At 38.6% G+C, this 18,641-nt stretch overlaps 1 protein-coding gene across 6 annotated transcripts in view; it reads left to right on the plus strand.

Annotated features, from left to right (window-relative positions):
- Window positions 1-18,641, plus strand: part of CEP70 (centrosomal protein 70) — a 138,313-nt gene that overhangs the window by 80,777 nt on the left and 38,895 nt on the right. For all 6 annotated transcript variants that reach the window (XM_003419965.4, XM_064277250.1, XM_010599486.3 and 3 more), the window contains 3 exons: window positions 4,797-4,884; window positions 4,974-5,062; window positions 6,575-6,649. In XM_003419965.4, the coding sequence (XP_003420013.1) occupies window positions 4,797-4,884; window positions 4,974-5,062; window positions 6,575-6,649 (252 nt within the window). The remainder of the gene's footprint in view (window positions 1-4,796; window positions 4,885-4,973; window positions 5,063-6,574; window positions 6,650-18,641) is intronic.

Raw genomic sequence — 18,641 nt, forward strand, 5'->3', positions numbered from 1 at the left:
CTTGCAAAATTCTATCATTCGATCTCCAGCATTGTTTCTGTCAGTGAGACCATATTTTCCAACTACCAATCCTTCTTTGTTTCGAACTTCCGTATTCCAATTGCCTGTAATTATCAATGCATCTTGATTGCATGTTTGATCAATTTCAGACTACAGCAGCTGATAAAAATCATCTATTTCTTCATCTTTGGCCCTAGTGGTTGGTGTATAAATTTGAATAATAGCTGTATTAACTGATCTTCCTTGTAGGTGTATGGATATTATCCTATCACTGACAGTGTTGTACTTCAGGATAGATCTTGAAATGTTCTTTTTGACGATGAATGCAACACCATTCCTCTTCGAGTTGTCGTTCCCAGGAAAGTAGACTATATGATTGACTGATTCAAAATGGCCAATACCAGTCCATTTCAGCTCACTAATGCCTAGGATATTGAAGCTTATGCATTCCATTTCATTTTTGACAATTTCCAATTTTCCTAGATTCTTACTTCATACATTCCAGGTTCCAATTATTATTGGATGTTTGCAGCTGTTTTTTCTCATTTTGAGTTGCACCACATCAGCAAATGAAGGTCCCGAAAGCTTTACTCCATCCATGTCACTAAGGTCAACTCCACTTTGAGGAGGCAGCTCTTCCCCAGTCATCCTTTTGAGTGCCTTCCAACCTGAGGGGCTCATCTTCCAGCACTATATCATACAATGTTCTGCTGCTATTCATAAGGTTTCCACTGGCTAATGCTTTTCAGAAGTAGACTGCTGGGTCCTTCTTCCTAGTCTGTCTTAGTCTGGAAGCTCAGCTGAAACCTGTCCTCCATGGGTGACCCTGCTGGTGTCTGAATATCAGTGGCATAGCTTCCAGCATCACAGCAACGCACAAACCCCCACAGTATGACAAACTGACAGACACGTTTCTACACAAAATAAATAAATAAATAAATATTATAGACCCCAAAATATATTATGTACATATTATTTTATAAAATTACTTTTTTCTTTTTCTACATATGTAATTAAATATTTACATGTATAATTCATTGACATTGATTATGTTCATCATGTTGTATACCATTATTACTATCCTTTTTCAAATTATTCTATCATCATTAACATAATCTCAGTGCTCCCTAACAGTTTCCCTCTCTCCCAGCCCTGGTAACTAGTCATAATCTTTGGTCTCTCTACAGTTGCCTATTTCATATAAAAGATCATACAGTATTCTTTTGTGACTGATTTATTTCACACAGTATAATGTTTTCAGGGTTCATCCATGTTATAGCCTGTATCAGTACTTCATTTCTCTTTAAGGTGAGTAATATACCATTGTGTGTGTGTATATATATATATATATATATATGCCACATTTTGTTTATACATTTATTATTTGATGAACATTTAGGTTGTTTCCATCTTTTGGCTATTGTGAATAGTGCTACGAGTTGCTGCTTTCAGTTCTTTTGGATATATACCCAGGATTAGGATTTCTGGGTCATATGGTAATTCTATGTTCAATTTTTTGAGAAACCACCAAACTGTTTTCCACAGCAGGTATACACCATTTTGCATCCTCACCAGCAATGAATAAGGGTTCCAGTTTCTCCACTTCTTCAACACCTGTTATTTTCCTTTTTTAAAAAAAAATCACAGCCATTCTAGTGGGGGTGAGGCAATATCTCATTGTGGTTTTGATTTGCACCTTCCTAATGATGTTGAGCATCTTTCTATGTGATTGTTGGTCATTTGTAGATCCCCTTTGGTGAAATATCTATTCAAATCCTTTGCCCATTTTTTAATTTGGTTGTTTGTCTTTTTGATGTTGTAGGAATTCTTTACATATTTTGTATATTAAACACTTATTAGATATATGGCTCCCAAAATTTTTCTCTTGAACTGTGGATTGTCTCTTCACTTTGTTAATAAACTCCTTTGATGAACAAAAGTGTTTAATTTTTACGAAGTGTTATTTATCTGTTTTGTCTTTTGCTGCTTGTACTTTTGATGTCATACCTGAGAATCTGTGGTTAAAAGCTAGGCCCTGTAGCATACCCCTGTGTTTTCTTCTGAGAGTTTTATGGTTTTAGTTCACACATTTAGGTTCTTGATCCATTTTGAATTCGCTTTTATATGTGGTACGAGGTTTGGATCCTGCTTCACTCTTTTGCATATGGAAATCTAGTTTTTCCAGTACCATTTATTAAAGAGATTCTTCTTTCCCCATTGAATGGATTCAGCACACTTGGTGAAAATTGGAATGTCAGTTCTATCCATTAAATTGCAATTGCTTTTTAAATTAGTTAAGGGAAGAAGGAAGGAAGGAGAAAAAAATGCATCTATAGTGTGTTTTATCATCATATAATTTACCTGTGCTCTGTTTTCTTGTGTGAATTCAGATTTCTGTCTGGAATCACTGGCTTCTAGCCTGAACAACTTCCTTTTGCATGTTTTGTAAGGTGGGTCTGCTTCTCTCAGTTTTTGTTTTCTAGGAAAATCTTTATTTTACCTTCAGTTTTGAAAGATAGCTTTGCTGGATACAGGGTTCTTGGTTGACAGTTTTGTTTTTATTTTTGAGTACTTTGAATATGTTATCCAGCTGCTCCTCTCCCCTCCCCCAGCTGCCATGGTTTCTTCTGAGAAGTCAGCTGTTAATCATTGGGTTTCCCTTGTCAGCGACAAGTCATTTTCACTTGTTGCCTTCAAGATTTTCTCCTTGTCTTTGACTTTTAGCATTTTTACTAAATCATGTGTCTGTTTGTGAATCTCTTGTGTTTATCCTGCTTGGCGTTTGTTGAACTTCCTGGATGTATAGGTTATTGTTTTTCAATAAATTTGATAAGTTTTCTGCTATTTTTCCTTTGAATAATTTTTCTGCTCCTTTCTCTGTCTTCTTGCCTTCTAGTATTTTACGTGTATGTTAGGACACTTATTAATGTTCCTTCTGTGAACATGTTTATAGTGGCTACTTTGAAGTCTTTATCAAATTCAACATCTGGCCCCTCTCACAGGCAGTTTTTGTTGTCTGCTTCTTTTCTAGTGTACGAGTCATACTTTTCGATTTCTTTGTATGCTTATAAATTTTTGTTAGACTGGACATTTTAAATAATATATTGTAGCACCTGTAGAGACTTCTCCCTCCCCCTTCCTCCGTGGCTTGTTATTGTTATTTGGTTCTTTATTTTCTTAGTAACTGACTGGAATTATTTTAGTGGTAGAGTCTATTTCCTCCCAACAGTGTTAAGCCTCTAATATTTCTCTTCAGGAGGTGCAGCTTTGGATATTCCCACAGTCACCCTGGAATTATAGTGATATATCAGTAAGGCTCTCTTCCTCTTCTTTCCTCACCACATTTGTTCAGCCCCACTAAATGGTGACTGGTTGTTTTGTTTCAACAATTTCCAGGAGTGTAAGTTGTTCCACAAATGAATCCAATTGTATTGTGGCTCCTTTGAAGGAATAGTTTCTGAGGGCAGCATTTAATATTTGTTCTGACCCCAGAAGGACTTCTCCCAGCTGTCTTATTCCCTGGTTCTCTCCTGCAAAATTGAAAAAAAAAAAAATTTTTTTTTTTTATTCTAGGCTGTCCCTTCATTAAATCCAGGAATCTCTTCCAAATTGTCTTTTACCACAACCTCCACTGTTCTTGAGAGCTTAGGCTTGAAATTTTTCATTCTGTATTGCAAATGGGGGCAGTTCCTTTGAGAAGAGATTTGTAGCTGTTTTATGGCCTGCTTCTCCCCCGAAGCAAAATCCCTGACAGGGCTCTAGAGCTGTGGGTGGGGACAATAACAAGCTTCACTCTGAGTGATACTCCTACTATAGGAGCTAAGCACTAGATAGAGAGGGGGAGGAAGCAGCCTAGCAGCCTGAGGTCCTCTTTGCTTGCCTCTCTGCATAAAGCTACTACCTCATGAGCCAGGGCAAGGAAAGTTGGGGCCCCTGTGTTCTCAGCATACCATGTCCAAGATACAACCTCTGCCCATGACTGGGTGTTGGGTAGAAGAAGGGAGCTCCCACCTCTCAGCAGCACTTGCTCAAGACGTAGCCTCATAAACAGGTAACTGGGGTAGAATGAGAAGTGCTGAAGTTCTGTTCCTCCTGGAAAAAAACTCTCCTACTGCAGTCTGGTAGAAGAGGGATCCCCATGTTTTTGATTGTATCAGCCTGGAGTTGGGAGGGGGCAAGGAAGGAGCAGTCTTAGTTCAAATACCACTGACTGTTACCTTTCTAACTGAATTTTCATAGATTTCCTTAAATAAATGTTTCTTCATTTGCTGTTTATCCTTAGGGCCATTTCTAAAGGCTTTACATTTAAATGGTTCTTTTTTCTTTTAACGTTTTCACTAGGGGCGGGGGCCAGTGGAGCTCTTCAAGCTGTCCTGTTGGAACTAAACAGCTTTTTAAAAATGACAGCTTTGTTGAGATATAATTCACATACCATAAAATTCACCTTCCTAAAGTGTACAGTTTAGTGGTTTTTAATTTGTTCACAGAGTTGTACCACCATCACTACAGTCAATTTTAGAACATTTTCATCACCCCAGTTAGAAACCCTGCACCTATTAGCAGTCATTCCTCATTTCCTCCCTATCCCTTCATCCCCCAACCTAATCTACCACTAATTTACTTTCTGCCTGTATGGATTTGCCTATTCTAGCTATTTCATATAAATGGAATACCTATGACTGCTTCTTTTACATAGTATAATGTTTTCAAGGTTTGTGTTTTATTATTGTAAGGTTTTTTTTTTCCTTTGAAGATAGATTTTTCATAAGAAGTGTACCACATATATCTTTTTATAGACTATGGAAAGAAGATGAAAGTCAGTCAGAAGAAGAAAAAGACCATACAAGCCTGGATGCCTCACCAAGTTATAAAGGCCTCCTAATGGTATGGGAACTGCATGACTGAAAAATACTCTCTTATAAAGTAATAACTCCTAGGAAAGTTAACTATTTTTTCTGTGAAATCTGTTGCAGTCATTACAGAATCAACTCCAGGAATCGAAATCCAGGATTGATGTACTTTTAAGTGAAAAGCTGAACCTCCAAAAAGATTTGGAAACCAGGTGAGAGGAACTTAAGCAATTTTTCTTTATCCTTTTAAAAGTAATCACACACTGGAATTTGTAATGTTAAGTGGATCATTCTAGCCACTTTACTATTAAACTAATCTTGAGAATCTCATGCGCACATACTCACTTTAGCCAGTTGTCTTCTGTGAATATGTGGTGGAAGAAACAAGAACACATACATAGGCAAGGGAAGTAAGGAAATAGGTGTCCACGTTTAGGAAGATGGAACTAGGTGGGAACTCAGAGTAGATTCACTCTTTTACCAACACTTTTCTCATTCTAAACTATTTAGAAAGTCTTCTTGTTTAATCCCTGTAGTATAAGAGGAAAGGAAAAGTAAAAAGTTGCCACATAACAGAAATATTTATTTATTTATTTATATACAGCTGTCTTAGTTTCCTAGGGCTGCCGTGACAAAATACCGCAAAGTAGGTGGCTTTAAAGAACAGAAATTTTTTTGTCTCACAGTTCTGGAGGCGAGGAGTCCAAATTCAGGGTGTTGGCCAGGCCAGTACTCTGTCTACTCAAGGGGAAGTTCCTTCCTTTTCAAGTTTATGATAGCCCCCAAGCATCTCTTAACATTCCTTGGTTTGTAGACTATCTTCATATGGTACCTTCCCTCTTTGTGACTCTATCTCCATGTCTGGCCTCCCATTTATAAGACCCCACTCCAAAGGGATTAGGACCCATCCTGCTTTTGTATGACTTCATTGACTTAACTGATAACATCTTTAAAGAAAGAACCTATTTCCAAAAAAGGTCACCTCCACAGATACAGGAGTTAGGACTTCAGCATATCTTTTTGGGGAACACAGTTCAGTGTATGGTCACAAAAGAATGACCTTCTACATGTTGTAAGTAATAAGGAATGGGCATTGTCTAGGCTTTATAATTGAACAAATATTTGTTGAATACCTATTGTAATTTAGGTACTGTCCTAAGCTCTGTGATAAAACAGTGGTGACTTTAGTGGAGAGAAGATTGGAACTTATGCTACACAATAATATGTAAATTCCTGGTCATATAAAAGCTTTAAAACATGCATGAACATAGTGAACACTGACATCAGGATAGTGGTTACTGTGGTATGGGAGGAAGAGGAATGAAATTAATGAGGGACACATGGAGTTTTAAGTACGCTTGTAATGTTTTAGGTTTAAAAAAAGATTTGAAGCAAATGCGTTAACGTTAAAATTTGATAAAGCTAGATGGTAGATAGACTAGTATTTAGTATAGTATTCTCTATTCTGTGTATTTGAAATATTTCACTATAAAAACAAGTAATAGATTAACAACAACAAAGCTAAGTAAAGTTTTTAACAAGGAATACACAGAAGAAATCCAAATGGCCAGTAAATACCTTTACTAGTAGTCATGAAATATTTTAAGAATTTTAATAAGAGTATTTCTGACAAGTAACAAGGTATGCTATATTATTTATTATTAAATATCTTTATAATATTTTTCAGTAAATTGAATGGATTCAACATGATTTGTTTTCTGCAGGCCCACACAGCATGAATTAAGACTTTATAAACAACAAGTGAAGAAACTGGAAAAAGCCCTTAAGAAAAACATCAAGTAATTATATCTTTTACATCTTTATTAGGGTATTACATTTTGTTGTTTATTTTTATTGCCTGTCATCTTACCTCATGCAATCTTGTAGTGGCTTAGGTTTAGCATTATGAGGCTGATGGGGGAAATGACAGTAAAAAGGGGATATTTCTGGCTCCACAGTTCAAAAGAAGTCGCCATGGTATTGGATGAGGCTATACGTTCATCTTAAATGAGAACAAGGAAAAAATAGTTGCCTGATGCAATAAAGTGCAAAGAATTTAGCTAGAAAATCATCTTTGGAAGTCATGAAGGAGTGTGTCATTGAAACTAGGAGTGATAAGCCCCCAATTTTTGTTTATGGTGGTCATAACCTGAATAATATATAGCCTTACCATATTTTAAAACCAGAAGTACCACAATGAATGGAACGAGCCATTTCTATCCACCACTCGTACCTTTCCTGACTTTGAAAAGCAGGTGCTCAGGGGAGTTTCAAAAAGTTGATCCTCAAATGGTGATGGTGTTGTCTGAAGGTTATTTATGTGTACTCTGATTCAAGGGAATGGGAGTTGAGGAAGTAGTTTAAGGAACATTGGGATGAAATATTTTGAAAACTTTATGAGTTCGTATAGTTAAATGTATTATATCAGTTGTATTTGTATATGTTGTTTTAGCTTTCAGTGACAGTGCATTTCCTCCCTCCTCTGACAAAACGTACCACAGTGAAATGAAAGTATTATGGGCATCCAGGAATTACATATTGAGTTAAATTGAGAACCAAATGTTAGTGGGGAAAGAAAATAGAATTAAAAAGAAAAGAAGTAGGAAGGTTTGGAACAGCTACATTCATTCGTTCAGCTAGTATTTCGCTTGGTACTCTGAGCACCAGAGTTAAATAGCAGTAAACTGAATAGAAAGGCCCCCTGCCCTCATGGAGATTACATGAGGGAAGGAAGACAATGAAAAAATAAATACAGTAGCCCCCCCTTATCCGTGGTTTCAATTTTCATGGTTTCAGTTACCTCCAGTTCCAAAATGTTAAATGAGTACATAGCATGATGAAATCTCACGCCATCCCACTCTGTCATTCATATAACTTTTATTGCAGTGTATTGTTATAATTGTTCTATTTTATTATTCATTGTTGTTGTTAATCTCTTCCTATGCCTGCTTTATAAATTAGGCTTTATCATAGATATGTATGTATAGGACAAATCATCGTAGATACAGCGTTCAGTACTATCTGCGGTTTCAAACATCCATGGGAGGTCTTGGAACATATCCTCCACAGATAAGGGAGCCTTCTGTAAGACAGTTTCAATATACTGTAAGTACCAAGAGGCAGTGGTAGTTCAGTGGCAGAAATCTTGCCTTCCATGAAAGAGACCAGGTTTGATTCTTAGCAAGTGCACCTCACGTGCAGCCATCACGTGTACTGTCATTGGTGGCTCACATGTTGCCTTGATGCAGAAGAGGTTTCAGCAGAGCTTCCAGATTAAGATGGACTAGGAAGAAAGACCTAGAACTCTACCTTCAAAAATCAGCCAGTCACAACAGAACATTGTGTTATCCACAGTTGATCGTGAGACTAGCACAGAACTGGGCAGTGTTTCGCTCTGTTGTGCTGGGAGTTGCCATGAGTTGGGGCCAAGTAGATGGTAGCTAAAGACATAAGTAAATGAAAAAAACCAAACCTGTTGCCATTGAGTTGATTCCAAATCATAAAAACATAAGTACTAAACATGAAATAGTGGGAGCATTATCACTATTGCTCTTTGAAATTATGATTCAGAAGTAATCCCTGGTATATTTTCTGCTGAATTTTGAAGAAATAATTTGTTTTCGGTGTTTAAGTTTGGAACTTTAAAAATCTAATTATTCTTAATTTTTTTTTTTTTTTTTAGTTAGGAACTTCGTCAGTATCTATACGTGGAAACATTTTGGGGAATGTTAGGTAACTTGCCCATATCACAGAAGTAGCACTTGGAAGGACTTGGATAAAAATCAGATCTTTAGCCAATCATTCTGACCCAAAGCTCATTCTCTTAACCACCACTCTAATAATTACAGCCCAAAACAAACATCTAATATAAAAGAATTTTTCAAGGTAAAACCTAAAAAAAAAAAAAAAAAAAATTTTTTTTTTTTTTTGTAGCACTACTAATGTTGAGGAAATAATTAAAAATGAAATCTCCTGTCAACCCAGCAAATCCTCTCCAAAAAATGTAGAAAAGAGTGCAAAGGTTTTATTATCAACTAAACAGTAGACCACACTGTGATGCACATTATAACCAATCTTTTAAAGAAGTTACAAAGACAGCAGTCTCACCATTTCCCATAGCCATGCAGGTACAGTCTGTTATATACATGTTACTTGTCTTTTTCCAAAGGAAAAATAAAACTTCTAGAATATTTATAACAAACAGAAAGTTAAAATTTGAAGTCAGGCACCTAAATTCCTACTGAGACAGGGAGGCACAGCACCATTCTCTTTGATGGAGCCATTTCAAAGAGATGGCTTTAGGGTCCCAAGGGAGATACTCCTGGGACGTAAAACTGGCAAGAGGCTTATTGAGGTTTTAAAAAGATTTACATGTATCTCAAAGAGACAAAAGATTTACAAGTTTTCCAAAGGAAATGCTGAAAGCAAATGAATAAGAGACATTTCTTTCCCTTTTGCCACCAGGGAAAGTTCTTTTTATTTTTGGCTTTTTTGGTGTTTACTTTTAGTGCTATCCAACCTTTGAGGCTATTAACAGTTTAACATGGGGGTGGGGGTGGAAATGGACTCTTATTTGACTTGTATTGCAAACAGGTTGATTATAAAATTCTTTTGCTAAGATGATATGATCAGATAGGTCAGTCAATGTAAGATAACCAAAGGCACTACACTAATTCCATTAAATTTTTCAATAGTGTTTATATTTTGCTACAGAAAAACAAAATCAGAATTTAGCCACCTTTTTTTTTTTTTTAGAGAAAGAGTTGCCTTCAGAGTTGTAGCATTGGTACTAAAGCAAAGTGAGCCACCCTTCTTTTCATCAATGGAAAAAAAAAAAAAAACAAACAGCCAGACCTCTTGCCATTGAGTCAATTCTGACTCATAGTGACCCTGTAGGCCAGATAGAACTGCCCCATAGGGTTTCCAAGGCTGTGAATCTTTACGGAAGCAGACTGCCACATCTTTCTCCTGCAGAGCGGCTGGTGGGTTTGAACTGCCAACTTTGGGTTGGCAGCCAAGTGATTAATTGCTGTGCCACCAGGGCTCCTTCTCTTTTCATCACTAAACAAACAAAAAAAAAAACTCATTGCCATCCAGTCAATTCCAACACTAGCCATCTTAAAAGTTTTAGAAATAAGGAGAAAAGAACTCAAGGAAAGAGTAAGACAGTACACAATACTGGGATGATTAGCACAACTTGACGAAGGCAAAGTCATAGAAGATTCATAGACACATCCAGCCTCCCTGAGGGATTGAGTTACTGGGCTGAGGGCTGGGCACCATGGTCTCGGTGGACATCTAGCTCACTTTGTGTAACATAGTTTATAAAGAAAATGTTCTACATCCTACTTTGGTGGGTAGCATCTGGGGTATTAAAAGCTTGTGAGTGGCCATCTAAGATACATCTACTGGTCCCACCCCACCTGGAGCAAGAAAGAATGAAGAAAACCAAAGACACAAGGAAAGATTAGTCCAAACGACTAATAGACCACTACCACAGCCTCCACCAGACAGCGTCTAGCACAACTAGATGGTGCCCGGCTACCACCACTAACTGCTCTGACAGGGATCACAATAGAGGGTCCCAGACAGAGCTGGAGAAATGTAGAACAAAATTTAAACTCACAAAAAAAAAAAAAACAGACTTACTGGTCTGAAAGAGACTAAAGAAACCCAGAGAATATGGCCCCTGGACACCCTTTTAATTCAGTACTGAAGTCACTCCTGAGATTCACCCTTCAGCCAAAGATTAGACAAGCCTATAAAACAATAACACACATAATTCAACCATGTATATGGGACCAAATGGGCACATCAGCTCAGGGGCAAGGACAAGAAGGCAGGAGGGGACAGGAAAGCTGTATGAATGGAAATGGGGAACCCAAGGTCAAGAAGGGGAGTGTTGGCATGTCACAGGGTTGGCAACCAGTGTCAAAAAACAATATGTGTATTGTTTAATGAGAAATTAATTTGTAAACTTTGACCTAAAGCACAATTTAAAAAAAAAAAAAAAAGAACTCAAAGAATGATGTAATTTTGAAAAGCATCCATGATACACCCATGTGTTATACATCAGTGTGACTAAATTAGCATGATCATTTTTAATTTAAAATATATTTAACAATTAGCAGCCCGCTTTTGAACTCATTTCCCATCTCCAGCATGGTAGTCACCATAGGATCATAAAAAGGCTCCAACAGACACAATTAAAAGCTATAAAGTTCCTGCACATAGAAATTTAATTTATGGAGATAGCTATACAAAACAGGAGACAACACAGTATATTTTCAGAAAGGTACAGTTCTCTGGGTTTCTCAGAGTCCACAAAGAAGACCAGCTGATTATGCTGCCTACGTGGAATGAATGTCTGCTAAGCGCCTGGAATACTCCTTAGCCACTCCTGGGGGATTTTTATACCTTCAGGCCCTGCCTGACTCCTCTGGAGACATAGCATGTTTTTGAGTGCAGTCTATTCTGCTACATGTTTCTAAAACACCAATTAACTCACATGCAGTTGGAAAGTAAGGGAATGATTAGCAGCGTAACATAGAAGTTTCATTTTTCACATGCAATTTTTCCTAGGCCAAAGGAGCTGAATAGCAGTATAGTACAGCCTTCAGGAAAGGGAAAAGTTTCCCTATTTCCAAACAAGGTCACATTGACAGGTACCAGGAGTTAGAACTTCAACATATCTTTTGGGGGGGACACAATTCAATCTGTAACACCTTCTAAAGTGCCAATTACTGTTTTTGTTAGCTCTCTAGTTACAAAGCTTTATCTGTTTTAAGTAGTCTTGTTTTGAACACTACTTCTCTTGTGATTCCTGCTATTCATTTCAGTATTTTTAAGCCAATAAGCATTAATTTTTAGTTTCCTAGAAAAATTGAGCAGAAAGTACAGGTAGTTCCCATATACCTCCCCAACCCATTGCCTCTCTTATTACCTTGCATTAGTGTGAGACATTTATTACACTTGAACCAATATTGATATATTATTAACTAAATATTTATTAACTAAAGTTCATAGTTCAGGGTGTGGTACACTTATATGGGTTTTGAAAAATGCATAATATCGTGTATCCACCATTACATACCATACGGAATAGTTTCACTGCCCTAAAAATCCCTTATGTTCCCCCTATTCGTGCTCCCCCCTCCCCTTCACTGCCACTCCACCTCACCCCCACTCCAACCCCTGGCAACCACTGATCTTTTCACTATGTGTATAGTTTTGCCTTTCTCAGAATGTCATATAGTTGGAATAATACAGTATGTAGCTTCTTCAGAATGGCTTCTTTTCACTTAGCAATATGCATTTAAGGTTCCTCCATGTTTTTTCCTAGCTTATTAGCCCATTTCTTTTTATCATTGAATAATATGAACCCTGGTGGTGCAACTGCTGCTAACTGAAAGGTTGGCGGTTTGAACCCACCCAGTGGCTCTGTGGGGGAAAGACCTGGCAATCTGCTCCCATAAAGATCAGAGCCTAGAAAGTCCTGTGGGGTAGTTCCACTTTGTCACATGGGCTCTTTATGAGTCGATGGCACCTAACAATAATATTCCATCGTGTGGATATACTACAATTTGTTTATCCATTCACCTATTGAAGGGCATCTTGATTGCTTCCAATTCTTAGCAATTATAAATAAAGATGCTGTAAAAATTCATGTGCAGGTTTTCATGTGGACGTAAGTTTTCAACTCTTTTTGGGTAAATATGTACAGACACAATGGCTGGATTGTATAATAAAGCTATAGTTAGCTTTGTAAGAAACTGCCAAACTGTCTTCCAAAGTCACTGTACCATTTTGCATTCCCACCACCAACAAATGAGATTTACTGTTGCTCCATATACCCTATAGCATTTAGTGTTGTCAGTGTTTTGGATTTTAGCCATTCTAAAAGGTGTGTAGTCTCATTTTTTTTTTTTTTAATTGTGCTTTAGGTGAAGATTTATAGCTCAAGTTAAATTTCTCATTCAAAAATTTACACGTTTTGTGACATTGGTTGCAGTCCCCACAATGTGACAGCACACTCCCGCTTTCCACCCCAGTTTCCTTGACCATTTGACCGGTCCCTGTCCCTTCCTACCTTCTCATCCTGCTTTTGAACAGGAGCTGCCCATTTGGTCTCTTATATCTGAATGAACTAAGAAGCACGTTCCTTGCATGTATTGTTTTTTGGTTTTATAGTCCTGTCTAATCTTTGTCTGAAAACTGGGTTTCAGGAATGGTTTCAGTTCTGGGTTAACAGAGTGTCGGGGGACCGTAGTTTCAGGGGTTCCTACAATCTTTATCAGACCATTAAATCTGGTCTTTTTACATAATTTGAATTCTGTTCTGTGTTTTTCTCTAGCTCTGTTCTGGAACGTTCTGTTGTGTTCCCTGTCAGGGCAGTCATTGGTGGTAGCCAGGCACCATCTAGTTCTTATAGGCTCAGTCTGGAGGAGTCTCTGGTTCATTTGGTCCTTTAGTCCTCTGGGCTAGTATTTTCCTTGTGTCTTTGGTTTTCTTTATTCTCCTTTGTTGCAAGTAGGATAGGACCAGTAGATGTATCTTAGATGGCCACTCACAAGCATTTAAGAACCCAGACGCTACTCACCAAAGTGGGATGTAGAACATTTTCTTTATAAACTATGTTATGCCAGTTGACCTAGATGTCCCCCAAAACTGTGATCCCTGGTCCCCAGTTGCAGATACTCTGTCCCTCAGAGCATCTGAATGTGTCTAGGAAAATTTGTTTTTGCTTTGGTCCAGTTGTGCTGACCCCCACTATATTGTATGTTGTCCTTTCACCGAAGTTGACCCTTGTCTACTATCTAGTTAGTGATCTCTCCTCTCCCTCTCCATCTTCGTAACCATCAAAGGATGCTTTTTTTCTGTGTTTAAACCTCTTCTTGAGTTCTTATAATAGTGGTCTCATACATTATTTGTCCTTTAGTGACTGACTTATTTCACTCAACGTAATGCCCTCCAGATTCATCCATGTTGTGTGATTTTTCAAGGATTCATCATTGTTCTTTATTGTTGCATAGTGTTCATTTGTGTACGTACCATAATTTGTTTATCCATTCATCTGTTGATGGGCATTTAGGTTGTTTCCATCGTTTTTGCTATTGTGAGTAGTGCTGCAATGAACATGGGTATGTATATGTCTATTTGTGTGATGGCTCTTATTTCTCTCAGGTATATTCCTAAGAGTGGGATTGCTGGATCATATGGTATTTCTATTTCTAGCGTTTTAAGGAAACGCCATATCGTTTTCCAAACTTGCTGTACCATTTTTCATTCCCACCAGCAGTTCATAAGAGTTCCAGTCTCCCCACAACCTCTCCAACATTGTTTTTTTTGTGTTTCTTGGATTACTGCTAGCATTGTCGGGGTGAGATGGTACCTCACTGTAGTTTTAGTTTGCATCTCTCTAATGGCTAATGATTGTGGGCATTTCCTCATGTGTTTGTTAGCGGCCTGAATGTCTTCTTTGATGAAGTGTCTGTTTATATCCTTTGCCCATATTTTAATTGAATTATTTGTCTTTCTGTTGTTAAGTTGTTGCAGTATCTTGTAGATTTTAGAGATTAGACCCTTGTCAGGTATGTCATAGCCAAAATTTTTTTCTCAGTCTGTAGGTTCTTTTTTTTACTCTTTTGGTGAAATCTTTTGATGAGCATTAAGTGTTTGATTTTTAGGAGCTCCCAGTTACCTAGTTTCTCTTCTGGTGTTTGTGCATTGTTAGTTATAGTTAGTGTCATAGATTGAATTATATCCCCCCCCAAAATGTGTGTATTAACTTGGTTAGGCCATGATTTCCAGTGTTCTGTGATTGTCCTCCATTTTGTGATTGTAATGTTATGTTAAAGCGGATTATGGTGGAATTGTAACACCCTTACCAGGTCACATTCCTGATCCAGTATAAAGGGAGTTTCCCTGGGGTATGGCCTGCACCACCTTTTATCTCTTTAGAGATAAAAGGAAAGGGAAGTAAGCAGAGAGTTGGGGACCTCATACCACCAAGAAAGCAGTGCCAGGAGCAGAGTCTGTCCTTTGGACCTGAGATTCCTGCGCTGAGATGCTCCCAGACCAAGAGAAGACTGATGTATCCCAAGGACCTTCCTCCAGAGCTGGCAGAGAGACAAAGTCTTCCCCTGGAGCCAGCGCCCTGAATTTGGACTTCTAGCCTACTGGACTGTGAGAGAATAAACTTCTGTTTGTTAAAACCATCCACTTGCAGTATTTCTGCTACAGCAGTACTAGATGACTAAGACAGTTCGTAAACTACTTATGCCATGTATTAGGGCCCCTAGCATTGTTCCTATTTTTTCTTCCATGATCTTTATCATTTTAGGTTTTATATTCAGCACTTTGATCCATTTTGAGTTAGTTTTTGTGTGCGATGTGAGGTATGGGTCCTGTTTCATTTTTTTACAGATGGATATCCAGTTATGCCAGCACCATTGGTTGAAGAGACTATCTTTTCACCATTTAACGGACTTTGAGCCTTTGTCAAATACCAGCTGCTCATTGATGGATGGATTTACATCTGGATTCTCAATTCTGTTCCATTGGTCTATTTGTCTGTTATTGTACTAGTACCAGGCTGTTTTGACTACCGTGGCAGTATAATAGGTTCTAAAATCAGGTAGTGTGAGGCCTCCCACTTTATTCTTCTTCTTCAGTAATGCTTTACTTATCTGGGACCTTTTCCCTCTCCATATAAAGTTGATGATTTGTTTCTCCATCTCATTAAAAAATGTCATTGGAATTTGCATTGAGATTGCATTGCATCTGTGTATTGCTTTGGGTAGAATTGACATTTTCACAATGTTGAGCCTTCCTATCCATGAGCATGGTATGTTTTTCCACTTACGTAGCTCTCTTTTGGTTTCTTGTGGTAGTGTTCTGTACTTTTCTTTGTGTAGGTCTTTTACTTCTCTGGTTAGATTTATTCCTAAGTACTTTACCTTCTTGAGAGCTGTTGTAAATGGCATTGATTTGGTGATTTCCTTTTTGAAGTTCTCTTTGTTGGTTTAGAGGAATCCAACTGACTTTTGTATGTTTATCTTGTATCCTGATACGTTGCTGAACTCTTGTATTAGTTCCAGTAGTTTTCTCGTGGATTATTTGGGTTTTCCTGCATATAAGATCATATCGTCTGCAAATAGGGATACTTGTACTTCTTCCTTACCAATTTGGGTGCCCCGTATTTCTTTTTCTTGCTTTATTGCTCTGACTAGGACCTCCGGTACAGTGTTGAATAAGAGTGGTGATAAAGGGCATCCTTGTCTGGTTCCCACTCTTAAGGAAAATGCTTTCCGCCTCTCTCCATTCAGAATGATGTTGGCTGTTGGCTTTGTATGAATACCCTTTATTATGTTGAGGAACTCACCTTCTGTTCCTCTTTTCTCAGGAATGGGTGTTAGACTTTGTCAAATACCTTTTCTGTCGATTGATAGGGTCATGTAGTTCTTTTGTTTTATTTATGGGATGGATTATGTTCATTGATTTTCTAATGATGAACCATCCCTGCGTACCTGATATGGATACCACTTGGTCATGATGTATTATTTTTTTTGATATGCTGTTGAATTCTATGGGCTAGAATTTTGTTGAGAATTTTTGCATCTATATTCATGAAGGATATTGGTGTATCATTTTCTTTTTTTTGTGGTATCTTTGCCTGGCTTTGGTATCAGGGTTATGCTGGCTTCATAAAATGAGTTTGGAAGTGTTCCTTCCTTTTCTATGCTCTGAAATACCTTTAGTAGTACTAGTGTTAACTCTTTTCTGAAAGTTTGATAGAATTCTCCAGTGAAGCCATCCAGGCCAGGGCTTTTTTGTTGTTGTTGGGAGTTTTTTTAATTAACGCTTCAATGTCTTCTTTTGTTATGGGTTTATTTAGTTTTTCTACCTTGGTTTATGTTAGTTTAGGTAGGTAGTGTGTTTCTAGAAATTTGTCCATTTCCTCTAGGTTTTCAAATTTGTTGGAATACAATTTAGGTATTCTGCTATTATCCTTTTTATTTCAGTTGTATCTGTTGTGTTATCATCCATCTCATACCTTATTTGGGTTGCCTTAATCATCTAGTGCTGCTGTTACAGAAATACCACAAGTGGATGGCCTTAACAAAAAGAAATGCATCTTCTCACAGTCTGTTAGGCTAGAAGACCAAGCTCAGGACGTCAGCTCCAGGGGAAGGCTTTCTCTGGCTGTCGACTCTGGAGGAATATCCTTCTCATCAATCTTCCCCTGGACTAGGGGCTTCTCTGCACAGGAACCTGGGTCCAAAGGATGCGCTTTGCTCCCAGCACTGCTTTCTTGGTGGTATGAGGTCCCCAATCCTCTGCTCGCTTCCCTTTCCTTTTATCTTTTGTAAGATAAAAGGTGGTGTAGGCCATACCCCAGGAAACTGCCTTCTTTACCTGTTGATTCAGAAGTGTAAGGAACCCAAAGTGGCCAGGTGACATTCTTAGCTTCTAGTTCAATGTAATCAATGATATGTCTCCAGGTGGCAGCATTCCTCCCTTTGGAACTAAGACCTCTAGACCTGCAGAGCATAAGGTTGTGGGGACAGGAAGCAAAAATCTTGCAACTGGGTCACTAGAGGTAATAGTGAATGGTGCCGCTCCTATTTCTACCCCTTGATTCCCTGACCCATGAATCCTGGCTATGGGAGAAACAGCACCATATATTGGACGCTGGTTTAGAGCATATACAGTGTCCTGGAGAACATTGCCACAACCCTGCAAGGTGTTGCCACCCAGATGGCACTGTAATTGTGTCTTTAGGAAGCCATTCCATCATTCTGTCAAGCCAGCAGCTTCAGGTTGATGGCGAACATGGTAAGACCAGTGAATTCCATGAGCATGCACCCACTGCCACACTTCATTTGCTATGAAGTGAGTCCCTTGATCAGACGCAATGCTGTATGGGATACCATGATGGTGATAAGACATTCTGTAAGTCCACAGATGGTAGTTTTGGCAGAAGCATTGCATGCAGGGAAGGCAAAGCTATATCTAGAGTCAGTGTCTATTCCAGTAAAGACAAAATGCTGCCCTTTCCATGATGGAAGTAGTCAGATGTAATCAACTTGCCACCAGGTTGCTGGGTGATTACCTCGAGAGATGGTACCATATTGGGGACTCAGTGTTGGTCTCCGTTGCTGGCAGATTGAGCACTCAGCAATGGCTATAGCCAAGTCGGCCTGGGTGAGTGGAAGTCCATGTTGCTGGGCCCGTGCATAACCTCCATCCCTGCCACTGTGGCCACTTTGTTCATGAGTCCATTGAGCAATGATGGGGAAGAGGACGAGTGGTTTCCACAGAAAGTGTCATCCTACCCACTTGATTGTTAAAATTGTCCTCTGCTGAGGTCACCCTTTTGTGAGCATTCACATGAGACACAAATGTCTTCACTTATTTGGCTCATTCAGAGAGTTCTACCCACATACCTCTTCCCTATAAATCCTTTTCTCCAATTTTCCAATCATGTTCCTTCCAAGTCCCCGATCATCCAGCCAAACCATTGGCCACAGCCCATGAATGGCACATCTGGCCATTTCTCCTTCAAACAAAGTGAACAACCAGGTGCACTGCTCGAAGTTCTGCCTACTGAGAGGATTTCCCTTCACCACTGTCCTTCAGGGAGGTCCAGAAAGGGGCTATAGCACTGCCGCTGTCCACTTTCGAGTGGTGCGTGCATGTCTTGCAGAACCATCTGTAAACCAGGCATGAGTTTTCTCATTTTCAGTCAGTTGATCATAAGGAACTCCCCATGAGGCCATAGGTGCAGAC

This window comes from Loxodonta africana, chromosome 26 (genome assembly GCF_030014295.1).
Source record: "Loxodonta africana isolate mLoxAfr1 chromosome 26, mLoxAfr1.hap2, whole genome shotgun sequence".
In the NCBI taxonomy this organism is placed as follows: Eukaryota; Metazoa; Chordata; class Mammalia; order Proboscidea; family Elephantidae; genus Loxodonta; species Loxodonta africana.